The sequence below is a fragment of the Ceratina calcarata genome, unplaced genomic scaffold (genome assembly GCF_001652005.2).
Source record: "Ceratina calcarata isolate Rehan_Ccalc_2016 unplaced genomic scaffold, ASM165200v1 scaffold233, whole genome shotgun sequence".
Taxonomy (NCBI): Eukaryota; Metazoa; Arthropoda; class Insecta; order Hymenoptera; family Apidae; genus Ceratina; species Ceratina calcarata.
The window spans coordinates 30011-49706 of NW_017145180.1; the positions used below are offsets into that span (position 1 = coordinate 30011).

At 40.7% G+C, this 19696-nt stretch overlaps 2 protein-coding genes and 1 long non-coding RNA gene across 6 annotated transcripts in view; 1 reads left to right on the forward strand and 2 right to left on the reverse strand.

Annotated features, from left to right (window-relative positions):
- LOC108622656 (uncharacterized) overlaps nt 1-4282 on the reverse strand; it is a gene marked incomplete at its 3' end in the record, with an annotated part of 28081 nt that extends 23799 nt beyond the window's left edge. The window contains exon 1 of the mRNA XM_018020685.2: nt 2671-4282. Within this exon, the coding sequence (XP_017876174.2) occupies nt 2671-3922 (1252 nt within the window). The remainder of the gene's footprint in view (nt 1-2670) is intronic.
- A 2968-nt stretch (nt 4283-7250) lies between these two features.
- LOC113464031 (uncharacterized) lies at nt 7251-9313 on the reverse strand. Its single transcript, XR_003388859.1, has 3 exons — nt 8021-9313; nt 7848-7880; nt 7251-7786 (listed from the first exon to the last, which is right to left on the reverse strand). It is a non-coding gene; the product is annotated as an uncharacterized LOC113464031 (long non-coding RNA).
- A 2166-nt stretch (nt 9314-11479) lies between these two features.
- Nucleotides 11480-19309, forward strand: SCAP (SREBP cleavage activating protein). Of its 4 annotated transcripts, XM_026811661.1 has the most exons (14): nt 11480-11947; nt 12004-12119; nt 12632-12814; nt 12913-13146; nt 13222-13402; nt 13486-13631; nt 13696-14788; nt 14861-15134; nt 15291-16333; nt 16401-16560; nt 16619-16802; nt 16876-17015; nt 17085-17296; nt 17443-19309. In XM_026811661.1, the coding sequence occupies exons 3-14, from the start codon at nt 12699-12701 to the stop codon at nt 17620-17622; spliced, it is 3963 nt and encodes a 1320-aa protein (XP_026667462.1). In that variant the 5' UTR covers nt 11480-11947; nt 12004-12119; nt 12632-12698; the 3' UTR covers nt 17623-19309. The 4 variants fall into 4 exon arrangements, with proteins under 4 accessions (XP_026667462.1, XP_026667461.1, XP_017876182.1 ...); XM_026811660.1 differs by having other exon boundaries at nt 11480-12126; XM_018020693.2 differs by having other exon boundaries at nt 11480-12119.
- The last annotated feature ends 387 nt before the right edge of the window (nt 19310-19696 follow it).

The window sequence follows — 19696 nt, forward strand, 5'->3', positions numbered from 1 at the left end:
GTTTCTCATTAAATTCCATCAGGAGAGATTCAAAGATCTGACCATGATAAAAATCAGCTTAGGGACACGTTCGTGGTTGGAACGCAGTGAATTTCCTGGGACCAACACAGAGGGAGGGGGGATCGGAAATCGCAGTGGAAAACCCTTCACCCAGTGTATTTTCCCTTTTTCTGCGATCATTCAATTTCGACAGACAATGAAGTGCTCCGTACGGGAAGCGGAAGTAATCTGAGGACTGGTCTTCCATTAAAATCTGGGTCGACTCTTTAGTCCGACGTTTCCAATATCCGCGAGCCCGGCTAGGGTTTCCTGCCCGAGAAATTAAGTTCCGTGGAACAAACTTGACACATATCATTGTCGACGGGACGGCTATTACACGTCAAGACGTAGAAATAGAATTAATATATCCCAATAACAGACAACTACCCACGACGTTCAGTGCTCCGTTTCTACTGCCCCTGGCAAAGTTCTCCAACAATGCAGTAACATTGGAACAATTAATTATCAAGATTTAACATTCTATAATTTATATAATTATTTTATATATTTATATTATATAATTTATTTTCTATAATTTATATAATTATTTTATCAAAAATCTTCTGCTGATGAGAGTAATTATAATAGTATATAATTATATATACTATATAATTAAATAGTATTCATACATCCAAGACACTGGACTGTAGAATTTATTGTGAACATTGAAGTTTAATTGTCCATTACTTCAGTGCATAATTTATATTATTATTTGTGGAAGAATTTCTTTGCCAGGGGTAATTCTCATGCGACGGATCGTATATGAAAGCAATCAAAATAATTTATATAATTATTTTATCAAAAATCTTCTGCTGATGAGAGTAATTATAATAGTATATAATTATATATACTATATAATTAAATAGTATTCATACATCCAAGACACTGGACTGTAGAATTTATTGTGAACATTGAAGTTTAATTGTCCATTACTTCAGTGCATAATTTATATTATTATTTGTGGAAGAATTTCTTTGCCAGGGGTAATTCTCATGCGACGGATCGTATATGAAAGCAATCAAAATAGAAAGCCATTACTCGTTGTCCAACGCTTGTTTCGTAACTGTGTTATACAGCTATTCTACTTGCCGGGCCACATGCAGTACCTGTTTCACTTGGCCGACCACAATGCACCTATTTTATTAAGCCGCGATCTCTGTATACTCTACTCATGCAGCGACATTCGTACTCCATTCCACTCTCCGGGGCCTGATACCGTACTTGTTCTACCTGCGTGGTTACATAATTTAACCACTTCAATCCTGACGACATCTGCACTATACCACTCGTCTACTAGAACGGCTGTATTACTCGTGTCGCGACGTACAATAATTCTTTGACTAATGGCCTATTACACAATGGAAAAATTACCGCAATAAAACATTTCATACTTTTATCGCTTGATCTAATTTTCCACTTGCAGACTTGATTTTATAATTCATTGCCTAATATTTTCTCCGATTGTGACTAGGTTTTATGCAGTTATAAAAAAATTAGATATAACTTTTGAAGAACTAAAGGAGCCTCAAACTGGATTTCATTTTTTAAACAGATAGAAAAATCCTAATTTTCCACTTGCAGACTTGATTCTACAATTCATTGCCTAATATTTTCTCCGATTGTGACTAGGTTTTATGCAGTTATAAAAAAATTAGATATAACTTTTGAAGAACTAAAGGAGCCTCAAACTGGATTTCATTTTTTAAACAGATAGAAAAATCCTAATTTTCCACTTGCAGACTTGATTCTACAATTCATTGCCTAATATTTTCTCCGATTGTGACTAGGTTTTATGCAGTTATAAAAAAATTAGATATAACTTTTGAAGAACTAAAGGAGCCTCAAACTGGATTTCATTTTTTAAACAGATAGAAAAATCCTAATTTTCCACTTGCAGACTTGATTCTACAATTCATTGCCTAATATTTTCTCCGATTGTGACTAGGTTTTATGCAGTTATAAAAAAATTAGATATAACTTTTGAAGAACTAAAGGAGCCTCAAACTGGATTTCATTTTTTAAACAGATAGAAAAATCCTGTCGACTAATAGCGTCGTGCACGACGCAGAAAATAATCCGTGTGACGCATGGCATACTTTTATTACGAAGAACACAGCAAATGAATGTCAGGAGCAATGCAATAAAAGGTCGCAGTGGATACTTTTGGTAAGTTTCGCGGAGAATTAAAATTCAAAGCGAGCGGAGCTTAGCAGAGTAGCGTATACAATTTTTCACGTGTTTCTACGATTCAACGGCGAGCTCGAAAATTCATTTAAACCGGTTTTATTGCACCGGCCTGCACTTAATGAAGTCCTTTACAACCCCCCCAGCGATAATATCGAGGGAACGATGAAATAAATTCGAAGAAAATGAGAATTCCGTGAGAAACCGAGAAGTCTTTCCAATAAAGAAATTTCCTCGCTTCGTATTTATCTTAAAGTATGCAAAATAAAATAATAACTATCGTACGTAATTAATTCTTATCGAATTATGTCATCAAACCTTATTGTATACAAATTTATCATACGAAGAATATATTCTTCTCTTTCAAATAAAAAAATTGCCAAGATTAACAATAGAATCAATAGACTCTTAGATGAAACAAGTTTTCCATACTTGAAGAGCACTCACCGCGACTGAACTGGTCGTTATTTGCGATAACTCTCTCGGCGTTTTTCCTAGCGATGTAAAACCACTCGCTGCTGTTACTAAGGTACTTGTATTCAATCGCCAAGTCCTTAACAAGAATCCCATCCTGATCCTGTAATCGATGCGCGAACGGACAGTACAGCCAATGGTCTCTGTACTGCAGCTTGTCGTAGCAATTGCCTGCGGCGAATATGTCTTCGTCGAACTCTACCATGGACAGGATGCTCGCGTGCAGCAAGTATTCCGAGGACAGCATCACTTCCGGCGCGTATTTCCACAGCCTGGTGAGCATGTTTGCCCTGTTCACCGCCAAATTGGCTTCTAATCTGAACTTCTCCTGAGCGTATTGGTCCACGATGCCTTCGCCCAGGTTCAGATCCGTCCCAGCGGTGCAATTCTCGCCTAGGAGATGCTGATTTTCAATGATTCGAAGGAACCTGGTGACGATGTCCACGTGCACCGGTTCTTTGCTAGGCTTGCCTTGGTCCCCGTTCGTCCCATAGTCCTCGTAATCTTCGCTCTCGGAGCTATTATTGCTTTCACTGTCGTACATATCGTAATCTTCTAATATACCGATCTCTGCGTCGTCTAAGTCAGTTCTGTCACCAGTCGACGTCCCGTGAACGATGTGTCCATAAACTTCGGTCAGATTGCTGACTGTTCTGTTACCAGCTAACCTGGACCGATTCCTAGCGATCACTTTCTTCAATTTGTTTATCGAATCTCCTTTATGCCGCATCTTCTCCTCCTTCCTACGATCAGACCCAGCTTCGGACAGTCTGGTCAATAATTTGTCTAGATCGACCGTAGATCGTTCGTCGACGGTGCCTAAAGATTTCCGGTCTTGAATCTTATTTTTACTCTTCGCGTCCTGCGTGTCTTTATCGTTATCAGCCGCACTGGACATGTAAGACATATCGGCGTCGTCGAGCTTAGATTGCCTGACGAAGTGATTCCTAGATCGACCGTGTCTGATCTGCGTGGCCGGTCTCTCGATGCTGGTCTCCAGTTTACTTTTATAAATCTCGACATCGTCCTGATCATCTAGATCCGTAGGAGACTCTGTGGTCTCGTACATCTTGAGCCTGCGGTCGATGAACGACGGCCGGTGGTTCTGCTGGTGACGCAACAGCTCCTTCGGCCTCTCGATCTGCACCTCCTGCGGGCCAGCCAGCCCGGGACAGATCGAGCACGTGAGCAGAACGAGGGCGTACCAGCGGCATTGGATCCTCATCTTAGATCAGTGTTGGCCATGAAGGGCTACAGGCTCTTCCCCTTCGTCGTTCGCCTCGAACGTTCCGCGCATCCCTTTCGATTCTGTGTCCGCGACCTGTCCCTGTCACATCCTACCGCACTTCGATGCGACTAACCGGCTAATCGTTTCACGCGACTCAGCTTCCGCGCTGGAAATGTTCATTTTGACAAAATCGTCTAAGAGCAATCGAACGGGGCTCCGTTTCTCGAGTGATTTTCGATTTTATTTCAGGTCACGTCGGATCGGTGCTCGGGCGATAGACAACCGCCTCGCGAGTCATGGCTCGATCGCGTACCGTGTGGGGGTGTTGGAGAGCGTGCGGCGCGGTCGACTCGCGGTCGCACGCGGCGCCAGACTGAGGGTTGAAACTCGGCAACCCCCGTAACAATCGAAGCTGCGCGAGCCGCGCATGTCCTACCTGCACGATTTTATTAGAATCGTGCAAACGGCATGACTTCTGTACGCGACGTCTTAACGGTTTATCTGAAAAATCATTCCCTCCCTCGTGTCTGGGAACGCAAAAATTTCCACTGTATTTTCATTTGTTTCGCCTCGACAGGAGAACTCTGGCGTATGAAAATTCAGATTTATTCGGTAACGGAGAAACAGCCGGCTGGCGGAGAGTTGATATTCAGAAACGCGGTACAACATTTTTCCATGGGCGACGCGTTTTCTGCCACATTAGTCGCCGACGCTCCCGCCGTGGACTCCCCCTTTCAATAAATTCAATAATAAATAATTCATTCCCGTCGCCTTGGTAACCGAAAATTCGTTTAAGATCAAAGGTCAGCCCGCGTTTCTTTGTTCCCGGCAATTTTTCAACTTGCCAACGACAGACACTCGCTGGGAACTTCTCGACGAGATGAAAGAAAACTTTCGTGATTCCTCAGAGATGAAAAGGACGATGGGGCGAATCGCAGAATTAGCGAGAGATAAGATAAGAATTTTTTTCACAGCCAAGAAACTCACTAAAAGAGATCAAAATTATATCTGATACAACTCTGTAAAAGAGAGCAACTGTGTCACGTGGCAAGTAAAAAAAATAGTCCAAGCCATTAATCAACAGCATTTAATGGTCGAAAGGTTGAAGGAATGAATTATAGAATTAGTGAAAGACAATGACAAAGTTTCTTCAGAGGCTAAAAGATGCGATCTATAAAAAAAAAATCAACTGGCTCGAATGTGGAAAATAAAAAATAATCCAAGCCATTAACCAGTTAACTGTGTCGATCATTTTGCAAAGTGCGTCCCAGTGTGTGTCGCGATAATCAAGCGATGACGGATATAGTCAGCTCTCAGGAAGTTAGAAATCCAACTCAAATTATCTATAATTTTCATTTGTTTATTTCATTTCGTCCTGACCCCGTAACATTCTAAACATATTAAAATTTACGAATATAATTTAGTTTTCGCCAGAATTACAATTTAAATATGAAATTGTAACAAAATTTTACGCATGACGGATATATCCGTCATAACACAAAATTCTGCCATTCTTCCATGACGGATATAGTCGTCAAACACACTTAACTGGTTAATAGTTGGAAGCTCTAAGGATGACAACGACGAAGTTTAATTGGAAGTTAAAAAGCTTGTAAAGAAAATGAGAATTTGATACAATTCTCTGAAAGATAGTAAACTGGGTCTAACATTTGAAAACAGTTTGGACCATTAGTCAACGGCCTCCAGTGGTTAAACTCGAACAAAACTCGATCAGGGTGATCAATTTTCGCCTAATGCCTGGCAGCCAGCCGATCGGAGTAATTCTAATTCGATCTGACCAAACTGCTCCCATTGCTTCGGGCAATAAGGGGCTTCTTCAGACACTTGTTGCTACTCGTGTCTCTGCGACACGATAACAAGCAGTTTCTTCAGGCTACTGGTATATTACGACAATAAGCCTCAAGAAATCAAACAATCACTATAAAGAATTAAGTATATTCACATTGTAACAAATATCGTAATCGTAAATCATAAAACTTAGATAGTAAGTCATAACTGTACTCTTACTGTGTTTTTTAATACAATTCCTCGATTATAATCATCGTCCTTAATTCAATTCATCATCACAATCATCACAAATCAAATTAAATAATGAAATGTAATATTAATTACATATTGACTAACTAAATATCTTAAATTTAGTTTAGTTTCTTTATTTTCCCTTAGGGAGGTTTGCCATGATCGATATTCAGAATCATCATTTATATTTAAGATTGCCTTAAGCATTTGCATGTCCCTGTTTCCTGTACAAGACAGAAACTGGAAACATGAGATAGACAGGGATAGCAAATGCTTAAGACGATCTTAAGAATAAGCAACGACTCTGAAGAGCGACTTATATCACCACAAGTCCTCTAAATCAAACTTGCCCTCGTAGCACTACCACGTCCCTTGATATCTTAAACAGGTCCATAATCTTAACAATGAGACAGCCTTATGCTGCCATCTATTGTTAATGCCAGTGTGCAAGTTGAAAGAAACCGTCCTACTAATAATAAGAAAATAATGAGATATAAAAATGCATACAAAAACCCAAATCGTCTTTAAATATTTTTAAACATTGAATGATCTTAATTAAAATTATATATAATAATATATAATTATGGTAACGAGTGTATGGCAGCTGATGCCCTCTGCGAGAGGCAAAGAGGATTGGAACATGTCAACGAGTCACGTTATCAAAGCTGCGTTATCAACTGGGATTGATCACACAGGGCAAGGTTGCACATTGTGCATAACAACAAATATTTGATAAACTCGAAGGTCGACTATGTAACTCATTCTTATTATAAAAATTTACATAGCAAGTTTATAACTGTATTTAAGAATTTTTGCTTCTCGACAAAAGTCGAAAGTATCAAACGAAAAAATTGTTTGCATACCGATTTCTATCTGGATACGTACAACGTGACGCAGAATCGTTAAACTTTGAACGCTGAATCAAATAATCACTGATAAACTGAACGCCCGAAAAATTATCTTAATGACTGTTTCATATTCAAATTACAAACTGAAAACTGGAATTTGAAGAACTCGACCACAATGAGCAATAGTACTAATTAAGTAATTTCTAAGCGCTTCTGCGACGTTTCATTTGGGAACATTAGCCCTATAAGCGAGATAAATGATCAAGCTTGAGTCATAGCAACCTGGGAGTCGACGGTAGTATTGGCTGACGCAAACGATGACTGTTCGATTTAAGTTATACGTCTCCAGGAAGGAAACCGGAAATTTATATTGAAATTATGCGAATAAATGATTATATACACATTCGAAAGAAAATTCTATTGAAAGCAAGTAACCCACTTTTTATGTACAATACAAAAAAAAACTTTAATGAAGACATGAAATTCAGATTTGATTCTATTTAGATTTGCTACCTAATCAATTCCTTCTTTTTATGCATTAAATAGAATTGATTTCTAATTCCATTTAACTATAAAACTTATGTATATATCCTATGGTACATTAAGTAAATCTACTTTCCATTATATTTTCCTATATAAAATTGACTTTCCTATAAAACATCGACTTTCCATAAATCTCGCAATTCGTAATTCCCTGTTCGGGGCGCGAAAAATGAGAAACGAGACGCGTGCGCGTAGACGTTTGACCCCAGCGCACGGCATTGACCACCGCGCAGCAGCCTAATTTCCATTTGTTGCGCAATTGATGCAATTAGATACGTCAATCGGCCGGATAATGGGACCGGCCGGGATGGACAATACAAAGTTAATCCGACTTCAAACGCTCGTGGCGATGAAAACACGCTTCAATGGACCGCGATTGTACCGGGTGTCACGATTAGTCACGTCTAGTTCTTCAGAAAAAGACCGAAAACTAAAAGCATAAAATTTCAGAATAGAAGGCAAATTACTTGGGACAGATTTCTAAGACTCACCTCTTATTTAAATACAGAATTATGTACCGAGAACTGTGGAATTAAATATAATATAAAATATGTAATGAAATGGCAGATAATAAAAAATCGAACTATAAATTAGTCTATTTTCATTTTTAAATGATTGCATATTTTTATGGAAAATAAAAATCGATTTAAAAAATGATACTTACTAAGAATCTCCTTTCATGCTTGCATGCATTTTCCTGTTACGCACTTTTACCCACTGCATGTATTATTCACGTTTAATCCAAACTTAATTTCCTTGTAAATCCATAAAACCTGTAGCCTGACGATGAAAACTTTTACTGGGAATTATGGATTAATTAGCAAGCGATAAATTGTGTCGGTGACGCATAAACTGGTCGACAGGCCCGATTACATGAAACGTAAAATAAACGTTGGTTTTTATCACGTATTTTCATAATGCCCCTTGCCTCGAACCATTCGGACGGAGCGCGTGGCGACAACAAAGAATTACATAAATAATAATTGACAAACAAAGTGGCTTCTTATAAACATTCAGAAGTCTTTCATGATAGATCGTTGTACGAATTGCAAATCGCTATTTAAAAAACGATCAATTCATTTAATGAATTCACGAGATAATGTATTTTTCTTAATAGTGAGAAATCGGAATAAATCTGTTCCATCGTGACTAAGGATCGTCAGATAACCCTTTTAATTACTGGCAATCTCTTTTGTACCGATGGAAAATTTCAGATTGCGAGAGGCCTCATAGGAACCAGGAATAATCGAGAGAACCTTTAAGTGTGAAGGTTATCTGGCACTCCTCGCGACCTTCGGATATGAAATTTCGTATGTGACGCGTGTAGTTCACGACCCGGCTTTACGGGAAGGGTCAACTTTTATGTAAAACCATAGTTCTCATATGAAGAAACCGTTAAATATTGAATCTACGATCCTGCCTGCTCTAAGCTAATTTCCGTAGTCATTCAAACAGAATCAATTATTCATGCACTTAGCCATTTGTCAAACTCGAGCTTTAGATGATAATTAACCAATACAAACAAAAAGATTCCAATGCAAGGAGAGATCATTATACAAAGAACAGAGTCACTCGTATGTCTTAAATTTAAAATAGGAAAACAATTTACAATTATCTACTCTCGTTCTTTTAATGTTATACAAAGAAAACCTCGAGACTGCTGTGAGTGGGTGTACACACAAAAATAACTGGGATGGCCACGAAACGAGAAGGCCGAGGCGCGAAGGAACGCAGCTTCGCAAGAACGAGATATTTGGCTCGAAATCGATTCGATTCACCCACGGTAATTTCATACAAGGCCACCGTTTTAGCAGGAAATATCGAACAACGTCACGCAAGAAAATTTCTCAGAAACGTTCTTCGCGTGTATTCAGACGCGATAACAGTATCGGCAAAAATTGTATAGTAACACATTAAAAAAAAATCCACATTGTTTGATAGAAAGATTATTCCTAAGTATGAGGTTCCCTCATTCTTTGGTTCTTAGAAATTTTTTAACGTAATTGGGAAACAGAGGAAAATGTAAAAATTCAATTGATGCAAATTTTAAAAAAGCACCCGAGGCTATTTCGAAAAGGAATAATATTGCCTTACCATTTAAGTATGAAAAAGAGCAAGCATTAAAAATTGTCTCGATAACCGTAAATGGGATATCGGAGCCAATTATTATTAATGACAAAAAAAAGTATCGCGTTATTTTTTCACTCAGTCTCGGCGGGAACGAGACAAAGCGAAACGAGACGAGTCGTTATACATAATACAGTTCGCATGTGTGAATTTTACAAGCATCTGCGGTAAGGATCGATTTCCTTATCTTGGATTGAGTGTCGGCTAGAAGGATTGAATTGCACGTTCCAGTTTGTGTTCTTACGAATTACAAATCGCCTCGAGTCAACCTCGACGAAAAGGATTTCAATTTCGAATTCGAACGCCAGGTTCAAAGATTCGTTTTAATGTATCCTATGATGCTCTCACGGCTGATTTGCATTCGGTCATTAACAATTCAAATGACAAACGTGTTGGTACAGAGTCGCATTTACTCGCAAGGAATGCAACAGATTAACGTGCTCGTCGTAAAGATACATATAATAATTGCTCCACAGATACAACTAGAAGGTATAAAAGTAGACACGAACATCTTTGAGCAGGAAATTCTACTTAAAAAACGATTCGTCTGACATGTTTGATCATCGTAAACACATGAAAGAGTCTAACACGTAATCGAAATGTAAATTCAACAGGTTACTCTATATAGTTATGCCCCCCTTTGCTCTTGTTACGCAAGAACATGCTAATTTTTACATAATCCATGAATTGAAGACAGAACTTCAATAAAAACAATCCTTCAGGCATTCAACAATTTGCAATGATAATAAAAAGCATCGATCATAAAAAGAATATTCAGTATCACAAACGTATGTGTGCGAATTAATCGAAAGATAATTATGTAAAAGCGTCTGTACGAGCTTTTGACGAATATTTAACATATACATAAAAAATGAATATATTACGAGTCAAAAGAAATGGCAGTAATACGAATTCAATGTAATTTCACTCACCGGTAACACCGATGTACCCAATCTTCCTCCATTTCCGTCGCAGTCATGCCTCTTCGATATTGACTCAGGTCATGCTTCTTGATGATAACTGTCTTCATCTGAAGCAACAAGGAAAACTTTTGTTAGACGCATTCTCATTGCTCGAACATTGGCACAAGGGCTAAAGGACCGAATGTTCCACGACAAGGGCTAAAGGACCGACAATCGAACAACGCTGACAGATAATCATTCGATACAAATGAATTATCAATTAATTGAGATTACATTTCAAAATACTAAGGTTTTCATCCGAGAAAACCATCAAAAAGGTTGTTAAACGCATTTTTATTGCTTACGGGGGTGAAGATTAGAGGGAAAAGGGCTACAGGACCGAACGTTGGACGACGCCGGCAGACAATCATTCGATACGAATGAATTATCGAGAGATTATGTAAAACTATATGATAATATGAAACTATGTACCTTTTGGGACAAACTAATGCAGTATTTAGTAAAAGTAGAGTCACTTTTGCAGTAATTTTTACACTTAAAACTGAATCTGAGACGGAGCTACGTTCCGCACTTTGGAATGACGCTGACACCACTGCGCCATCTCGGACGGCGCTCGGCAACACCATTCAAATACGAATCGCGCAGAGAATAGCATTTTCATATTTAATATTTTAATACATGCAAAAGAAATGGCTCGAACTCGTTAAATAATTGCAAAAAACATTTGCGTATACTATGGTACAAGTGAAAAGTATGGACATTTAAGCAATATTTACTGTTACATTTACATATTTAGCTAAATGCAACAGTGAATATTCGTATTTATTTCACGCTGTCGATCTGATGGCTTAGAAAAATGAAACATTTAGCTTCTCGATGAGCATCGTAAATAAAAGCGAACTGCAGGGATAAAGTCTAGTTGGACGAATTTATAAAATTTTGCGGGATGTGCGCACGGTAGAAAAAAGCGCGCGTTGGGCGCACGGTTCTCCGTATGCATAACATTAAATGCACCTGCGATTGGTCGCTCGGTCGGAGGCTCGGCCCGAACTCCGTTTAAAAATAAATTAGCGCTCGGTTGGCAGTGTCGAGCGAGTTAAATTGAATCCGGGCAGTGCACTCGGAGAATTCACGCCGGGGGCCCCGTCTCTCACTCCGCCGTGTTTATTACCCGTGCAGTCGTTTCTCGGCCATCGTATCGTTCGCGTTAACCTCTCTCTCCGCGGTGTGCGTACATACATACGTGCCACAGAGAACTGCTGGGCACACGCACGCTCCGTTCATTCGTTTCGCATTCGTCGGGGCGACGCGCGTTCCGCAGCACGTGTGCGAGCGGGTTCCGTGCGCTCGTCGGCAACGTGTCGTCAGAGATCAATTTTATCTACGCGTAAATGCTCGCGGGAGGAAAGGTCGAACCTAACCTAAAAACCGTCTACTCGTATCCAGTTCACCACGTAGCAGGGCGGTGCGTCATTTTCACGGACTCGACCGTGACAGAGAACACGACCCACGATTGTACAACCAGATTTTCGTCGCTGGCCGTACGTTGACCGTGCGAAACATCGTGTATACGTGTGCACCTCCTCGCGTGTTCCAGGAACCGTTCAAGCTGAGTGTCTGTGCGTTCTCGCTTGCTGCTGGTGATCAATCATGTAAATCTTAATGAGGAGCGCGACCCCGAGGGATTTGGTATAATTAGTACGGCGCGCATACGTAAGTGGTGTGTCCTACGAATTCTGTCGACGTGTATGTATCCTCTCCGGTGCGTGCATCGCCGCCCGTGCTTTTTATTTTGCTCGCCGTTGCGTCACGGACGGAAACGCGTTTACTCGCAACCTTGCGCGCCGCGCATCATTGACCCGATCCACACGAAAATATGTACGAATTGAATGATGCTCGCGTTGCGTAATAAACAGTGATAACTAGAGAAAAACACGTGCGCCTTTTCTTTTCGTTTTACGTAACCCTTGCGTGTAAATATTGCCGTACGCTCTAATTTGATCCGACGTACAGGATCCCGTAACGCTCGATAATCAATTACGAATGAAAGAAAAACAGTATTAATACTGCGTCGCAAATTCTTGCACCTTCCCTTGTCCACGGTCGATGTTCTTATGAAACGCCGTGTACGCCAAGTAACTCGCGCGCTCTACGTTTTAATTTTAAAAGAAACTCTGATGTTCTGTTCATTTATGCGGCTTCTTTTTTTTGTTTGATGTTCTCAGGACAATGCCTAGCAATATGTATGCCCGTATGATGTAAGACATGTTAGCGAGACAGCGTTAAGGTGAAATGTTCCGTTGTTTACCAGATAGGGTGGCTGGGCTGTTCTATGCCCACGGCCTGTTTTGCTCGTCTCATCCTAGAGCAGTAATTTCACTGGCAATCTCGATCGCATTGCTATGCTGGTTAGTTAACTCTCTCATAAGACTCCGCCGCCCCCGGCATTCATTAGTAATCCATCGGGGCAGCGAGATATTGATTTTTTTTTTTCTCATTGCTGTAGCTATCCTTTGGTCAATGTACCAATGCCTGGCAATGCGCCAAGGACCGTAATCAATCATACCGTAGTACCTGAAAATAACACGGAGAATTCCGTGTTCTACGTGCAACAAGTGGTATTAAGGGTCGGCATTGTCCCATGGACAGAAGAGTTGACGTTGATGGACGCTTTTAGGGGACCACTGTACGAGATCTTTAATCTGTTAGAGATCATACAGAATTATCAACATCCAGAAACGTAAGTTTCGCGCGTTCGTTACTGGAGTCTTAGGTCAAGGAATGTTTTCATTATTCGTGTACGTATCTGCTATAGATTAAAAACGCTCGGCCAAGTATGCTTGCATGTAGAAGCTGTTAAAAGACGCAATGGGAAAAAGTCCGAGATTTTACCAGAATACAATTGTCTCGTTCTGTCCCCCGCGAATTTGTGGCAGAGGAGCATCGAGCTCTTCGCCCAAGACACCAATCTCATAAACACCATTTATTCATATCAGGTGATTATAAATAGAATCGAAAAAAGTGAAATAATTTGTCATAGTTCAAAGATAACGGTACTATAATTATATTATTATTGTAGAATCTACAGAAGGGTAAAATTAGCTTAGCAGAAATAATGTTCGGGATGAATCTGAAAGAGACCGGGATAAAACGATACCCGATTCGACTCAGGCAAAGAATCTTGCAATACGCGGTGACCATTTTCCTAAAAGACTACGACCCTCAGTGAGTAATTGATAAAAAGGAAATAGAAATAGACGAGCCTCTACTGGATCGATTGAATTTTCAGATTTATAAAAGGGTTGCAACACAGATTAAAGAGTTATTACCCGCTTTACCAAGTGGAGAGCAATAGCACTGGCTCCACGCTCATAGACGAGACGTTACACATTTTTTATCCCGGTGAATTTAACTACAGCGACTTTTTCCCTCTGATGATGACCTTCTTCGCTCTGTTCTTTTATGTCTATTTCTCCGTGAGGAAAATCGAATTAGTCAAGTCGAAAATCGGCATCGCGTTTAGCGCGACGGTGACGGTGATAGGCTCGCTTTCGATGACCGTGGGCGTATGTTTCTTCTTCGGACTGACGTTGAGTCTGAGCGGCAAAGAGGTATTCCCGTACCTCGTGATCATCGTTGGGCTTGAGAACGTGTTGGTGTTGACCAAGAGCGTGGTGAGCACCCCCGCGCAGTTGGACGTGAAAATTCGCGTGGCCCAAGCGCTGTCCAAAGAGGGCTGGTCTATCACGAAGAATCTCCTCACGGAGGTGACCATCCTGACCATCGGATTGTTCACTTTCGTGCCGGCCATTCAAGAATTCTGCATATTCGCCATCGTCGGGTTGGTCAATGATTTCTTTCTCCAAATGGTGTTCTTCTCGACGATTCTAGCGATAGACATAAAGAGAACAGAGCTGTCCAGTGAGAACTCCAAACTCCACTTCCCGAACATCCCCGCCAGTCGTAAACAATTCACCACGACTATAACTAACCGGAAACCGAACATATTCCGGTCCAAGTCCCACCCGAGATTGAACGGTCTGTCGAACGGGCCGACGAACGTCATAGCACCCAACACGCAGAACACGCACACGCTCGGTAAGATCCCGAAACGTTTGCGTCTGGTACATTTCTGGGCGAGGACACGGATATTTCAGCGCGCCTTCATGGTCTGGATGGTCGTCTGGATCAGTATGATAATATACAATTCGGGTATCATCGAGCACGTGATTCATCTGAGCGAGACGTTGAAGACCGAGTCGGACATCGAGGGATACACGGTGGACAGATCTCACTCGTTGAACAATTATGTCGAATTAAACACTATGAAACCCGTGTCGATACCTTCTGCGACGATAGTCCCAGACCATTTGAGCAAACAGGTAATTCAGGAGTCCGTCCGGAGTGACCCTTCGGATTTCACTAAATTTACGTCTCTGTTTATTGCACATTAGGGTGACCTAGCTAATAACGTGACCGAGGAGCTGAACAAATTAAAACCGGTGGACTTCCCACCGTGGAATCGATTGTCGCTCTATCATTGGTCATCTATCCTTTCGATGTACAATATCTCCGCAGCTGGTGAACGCGTTACTATACTGCCTACCGTGAAACTGTCTCACGCAGTCAGTCCGCAATTAGTGAAGCAAATCAGTAATCCGAACGATGTACAACACTTCCAATGGCAGAGCCTCGCAACAGCCGCGCTTGACCCGCTAGACTTCTCAGGTAAAAAAATGATCGATTGACCTAGTTAAGGAACGTCCTGGTCTAGAAATTATAATTCACTAATGCCGATGTTTGTAGCGATGTATACTCATTTAGATCAGATTAGCATCTTAGTCTATTACTCGATCTAATTAATCAGTAAAAAATTAATTACAGATATGGAACTGCCGGGCAGGGGCGAAGGTCGAGGTTTCAACGCGGACGCGCCTTTCATTCCATCGAGCCCGATGGAAATATTTCTAGCGGCGGTGCTCTGTCTCATTAGCGTGATTGTCGTCGCCTATACGATGGTCGTTCTATACAGATGCATCTGCTCTAGAAACTACGCCGAATGGCGAGCCAGCTGGTATCAGCCAGAAAAGGCACACGACTCGGCGACGCAGTTGGTCCTGGAGGCGTTGCCTTTGGTTCTCGAAGGGCACACGCAAGAGGTGGAGTGCATCGCCACGGACAGCAACACCATAGCGAGTACGTGTCTAGCCGGGCATATCAGAGTCTGGGACGCGACGTCTGGTGAACAATTAGTTCACATAGACAGGAAACAGTTCTTTAGCAGTCCTCAGAAAAATTTGAACCACGTTACTCCGGATATGGACGAACTGATGTCGGATTACGAAAGTGGCTCGCCGCCCTCGAGAGGGGAAATGGAGAACACGAACTCGTTTGGATTGTACTCGGCTGTTCACTATAGAAAATCTTCCCCAGGATTGTATCATCATAGACCGCAGAGCAAGAGACACTCGATGGGAAACGCGCCTGATTACGACTACCAAATAAAGGAATTCGGTCTGGAGAGGAGAAAGAACGTTCGCAAGAGTCTGGACAATGACTACGATCTTCCCGATTTGAAATCTGCTATAAATATCAAATTCTCTTCCATGAAACATACGCCGCAGCAGAGTTCTGAGAGAGGGTACGACTTCGGTGATCGGTACAAACACCTACTCGAAGAACACAACAAGTCCATAGACGAGCTGCAGACGTTAGAGTGTCTCGAGCAATTGAGTGCTCCTAGCGGAAGGTTCAATTCATCTGGATTGCCAGACAATGTCCAGTCTTCGTTCAGCACTGATAAGAATATGCAAATTAATCATGCGGTGCCTCCTATCTGGTGCATGGACTACCAGGAAAATCTTATAGTCGTCGGGTGTGCGAATGGGAATCTCGAATTTTGGGAAGGTACCACGGGTAAATTTAAAGTGAGTATTCAATCAATTAAGAGATTTCTCAAGTTCGATTCTTAATAATAAATAATATATTATACAGTGTTTCTTCGACGACGGATCGGGTATCGGGTTATCCGCCGTGAAGTTCGTCGGGAGCAAAGTGATAGCCGCGAAACTGAATGGGTCTATCGACTTTCTCCAGCTGGAAAGTTACAGTGAGGGTCAGCAAATAGATTGGGGCTTCACCTCGTACAGAAGAAGTAAGTTAAAAAGTTGCAAATCTCAATGCATTCTCTCTTTACGACTTGAACTTTCTAGCGCACGTTAGAACGGGCAGCGCCGGTTCACCTATGGATATAAACAACATTATGCAAACAGAGGAGGACCTCCGTTGCATAAAAATTGCTTCCCACAAAGCGCACCAGCAGGCGATAACCGTGCTGGACAGCGAGGGTGGTCGGGTCTTGACTGGGAGTCAAGATCACACCCTGAAAGTGTACAGGTACGTCGCTTCTCGGAGATAGAAACAGTTAATTAAAATTCTCAATAGTAATCAATCTGTTTTGTAATTACAGACTGGAGGATCAGTTGCCATTGTACACTCTGCATGGTCACTGTGGCCCCATTTCCTGCCTGTTCATCGACAGGATGAGCCCTATGACATCCGGCAGCGGATCCCAGGACGGCCTCCTTTGCGTCTGGGATCTCCTCACCGGTAATTATTTAATTGCAAATATTAATACTGATCGAATTGATACATATATTTCGTTTGTATGTTTCACAGGAACGTGCATGTACAGTATACAGGCTCACGACGGCGCCGTGGCCGCAATCACGTGTTCCGTATCGTATGTGATAAGCATTGGCACCGATGAGAGGCTATGTGTCTGGGAGCGGTTTCAGGGACATTTGCTGCACGCTCTTCCTGCGCACAGAACCGCGTACAGCTTGCAATTAGTCATGCTAACGCATCATCTACTCATCACTAGCAATCAGGTACGTGATCAGAAATTTATTAAATCAGTGTGACGTCCCATGACCCGGAAACTCCGATACTCCTGAATCAAAACTTTCCGAGCTTCCCAACGAGTAGTTAACAAGGTAATTGAATTAAAGGGATATTGTGAATTGTGCGATTTCAGGGATCTTTAGTAGTGTGGGACGTGAGGACGGGCGAGCCTGTCCGCGAGGTGAGATTGGGTCACAAAGATAGTTGTATTTTCGTAAAGCAAATGTTAGCGTTAAGGGACAGCGTGGTGTGCGACTTCGGTCGGCAATTGCGGATAGTTAGATTCCCGCTGGTGTCCGACAAACTAGATTAAGAACCGTATGCACCGCGTTTGTACATAGATGTTTCGTTTTCTTAATTTAACTTTCGAGATAATACTTATCGTGCGAAAGATCCTATCGCCTTCGGGGGTATATATAAATTTTTACAGGATTGTACATTTTAAAGAAAACAAATCGTCACTTTTAATACAGCGTACTTTTATCATCATCGACTACCGTCATAGTCGCGCCTTAAACATTTCTATCACAGGTTCAACTAGAGGAATACTTGTCCTTTTCTATGAACGTGACAATTCTCGAGACGTTGTGCACATTTGAATATAGGAAGAATATGTATATGTAGCTTATAAAAAAAAGAATATTTTTACATAACTAAAGCAGAGAATCGAGTAACTTTCGTCTGAAAAGGAAGGCTGTGCTATATTTCGAGGCATCCGTTTCGTTCTCGCTAAGCGATTTAGAAGCATTTTCATAATTTCCTCGTTAATTTCTAATTTTAAAGGATCGTCGAAGAGTCCACAAAATATATATGTACATACATAAATACATATATATATATATATATTATTATATTGAAGTTGCATTTGTTAAACCGGTGCTGTTCGAACACAGGCGTGCTGGTGTTTCACTTCTGTGTTGATAATAATGAAATAAATATTATTCATTGGGTAGATTTCCCTTACGTGTCGGTTTATCAAACATTCGAGGCGATTAAACATTTCGGGATTGATTCCTTTGTTACACGCGTCACGGTCTAAGTGCCTTTAGTCCATCTACGTTTTAGATCAAATTAACCGAGAAAGCGTCGTAGTCAAAAATTGTCAAGGAGACAGATCTCAATTCTCTCCTCTACTTAAACTCGTTCGTTCGTTCGAAATTTTTTTTAAGAATTCTTACGCAGTCATTTATATCTTAGTTTGAGAGTCCAATATTTTTTATCCCGTTTAATTTCGTCTAGCTTTAACGGTCTATTTTTGTAAGGAGAAACGTTGTTCTCCAACAAACCGAGATGGGTCCTATTAGAAAAATTCGCTTTGCGATTTTATTAGTATCGGAAGGATTTTATGTAGACTGCCAAAGATGCAGGGTGTAATTGTTCAACGAACAGAAACACATTGGTCCGAAATTAAATCGGGTACAAAAGAAAAACGTTTGAATCAAACCCAGCGAAGTCGTAGTTGTAAGAACGTTATTGAACAATGTTAGACGTTAAAAAAATATTTGAATACTTGACGATTAACTGAACGCTTTTTTCATGTAAAGAGTTAATCGTTGAGGCATTCGTCGTTCGTTGTATGATCAAGAAGAAGATAGTGATCTATAAAAAGCCCTTTAGACTGAACGTACCACGGTTTATATCCGACGAGTCTGTTTTATTTTCTGATACCCTATTCGAGGCAACTACAGGGCTCGGTCATCGACGTATTTAATGATAGAGGTATACACGTTATACATATATTTTTCTTAACCAAAGTTGTAAATCATATCCGATCATGACATACGCTATTATCATGTTTCATAGAAGTTACTATAAATTCGTGAAAATTTATAAAAAAAAAAAGGAGACTATGAGAAATATTGTGATGTGCTTGAGAGAGCGCAGTCGGCTATTCATTTAGGATGACGCGTGATTTTTATATTTATTATTTAATTAATTTAACATGTCAGACCTGTCACACCGGATTATACCGTTCTTAATAAATTCTCACATTTACTAGACTAATGCCGTTATTTTCATCCCTTCCCTACTCATCAACGTACATAGGCTCATCATGATTCTGCGTGCCCTGGAATTTTTCTACGTAACGTAAGTGGAAGAGATCAATGAACGATATGTATGCTAATCTCTCAGTAGCTGTTATTTATTAACAACAGCACATTTTCTAATTAATATCGTTGGCGTAACAGCGAAATTAAATTTATTATTCAGATCGTGCTTGTAATACAAGGTAATAACACCGAGGAGGGATTATTAAAGAGTGTCAGCTTTATGGGACTTCGTGTCGACGGAAAGTCTGCAAATTTAACACCATCTAAATAATATTTCCTACAATCCATCCTGCAACTGTTATTTAAAGCATTTCTTGATATTTTGAAAAAAAAAAA

Bases quoted from the DNA above. Each gene is read 5' to 3' on its own strand.
- SCAP (XM_026811660.1), top strand. From the start codon at position 12,699: ATGTTCCGTTGTTTACCAGATAGGGTGGCTGGGCTGTTCTATGCCCAC. The intron at 17,016-17,084 runs GTAATTATTTAA...TATGTTTCACAG, and splicing joins CGTCTGGGATCTCCTCACCG to GAACGTGCATGTACAGTATA. The intron at 17,297-17,442 runs GTACGTGATCAG...GTGCGATTTCAG, and splicing joins TACTCATCACTAGCAATCAG to GGATCTTTAGTAGTGTGGGA.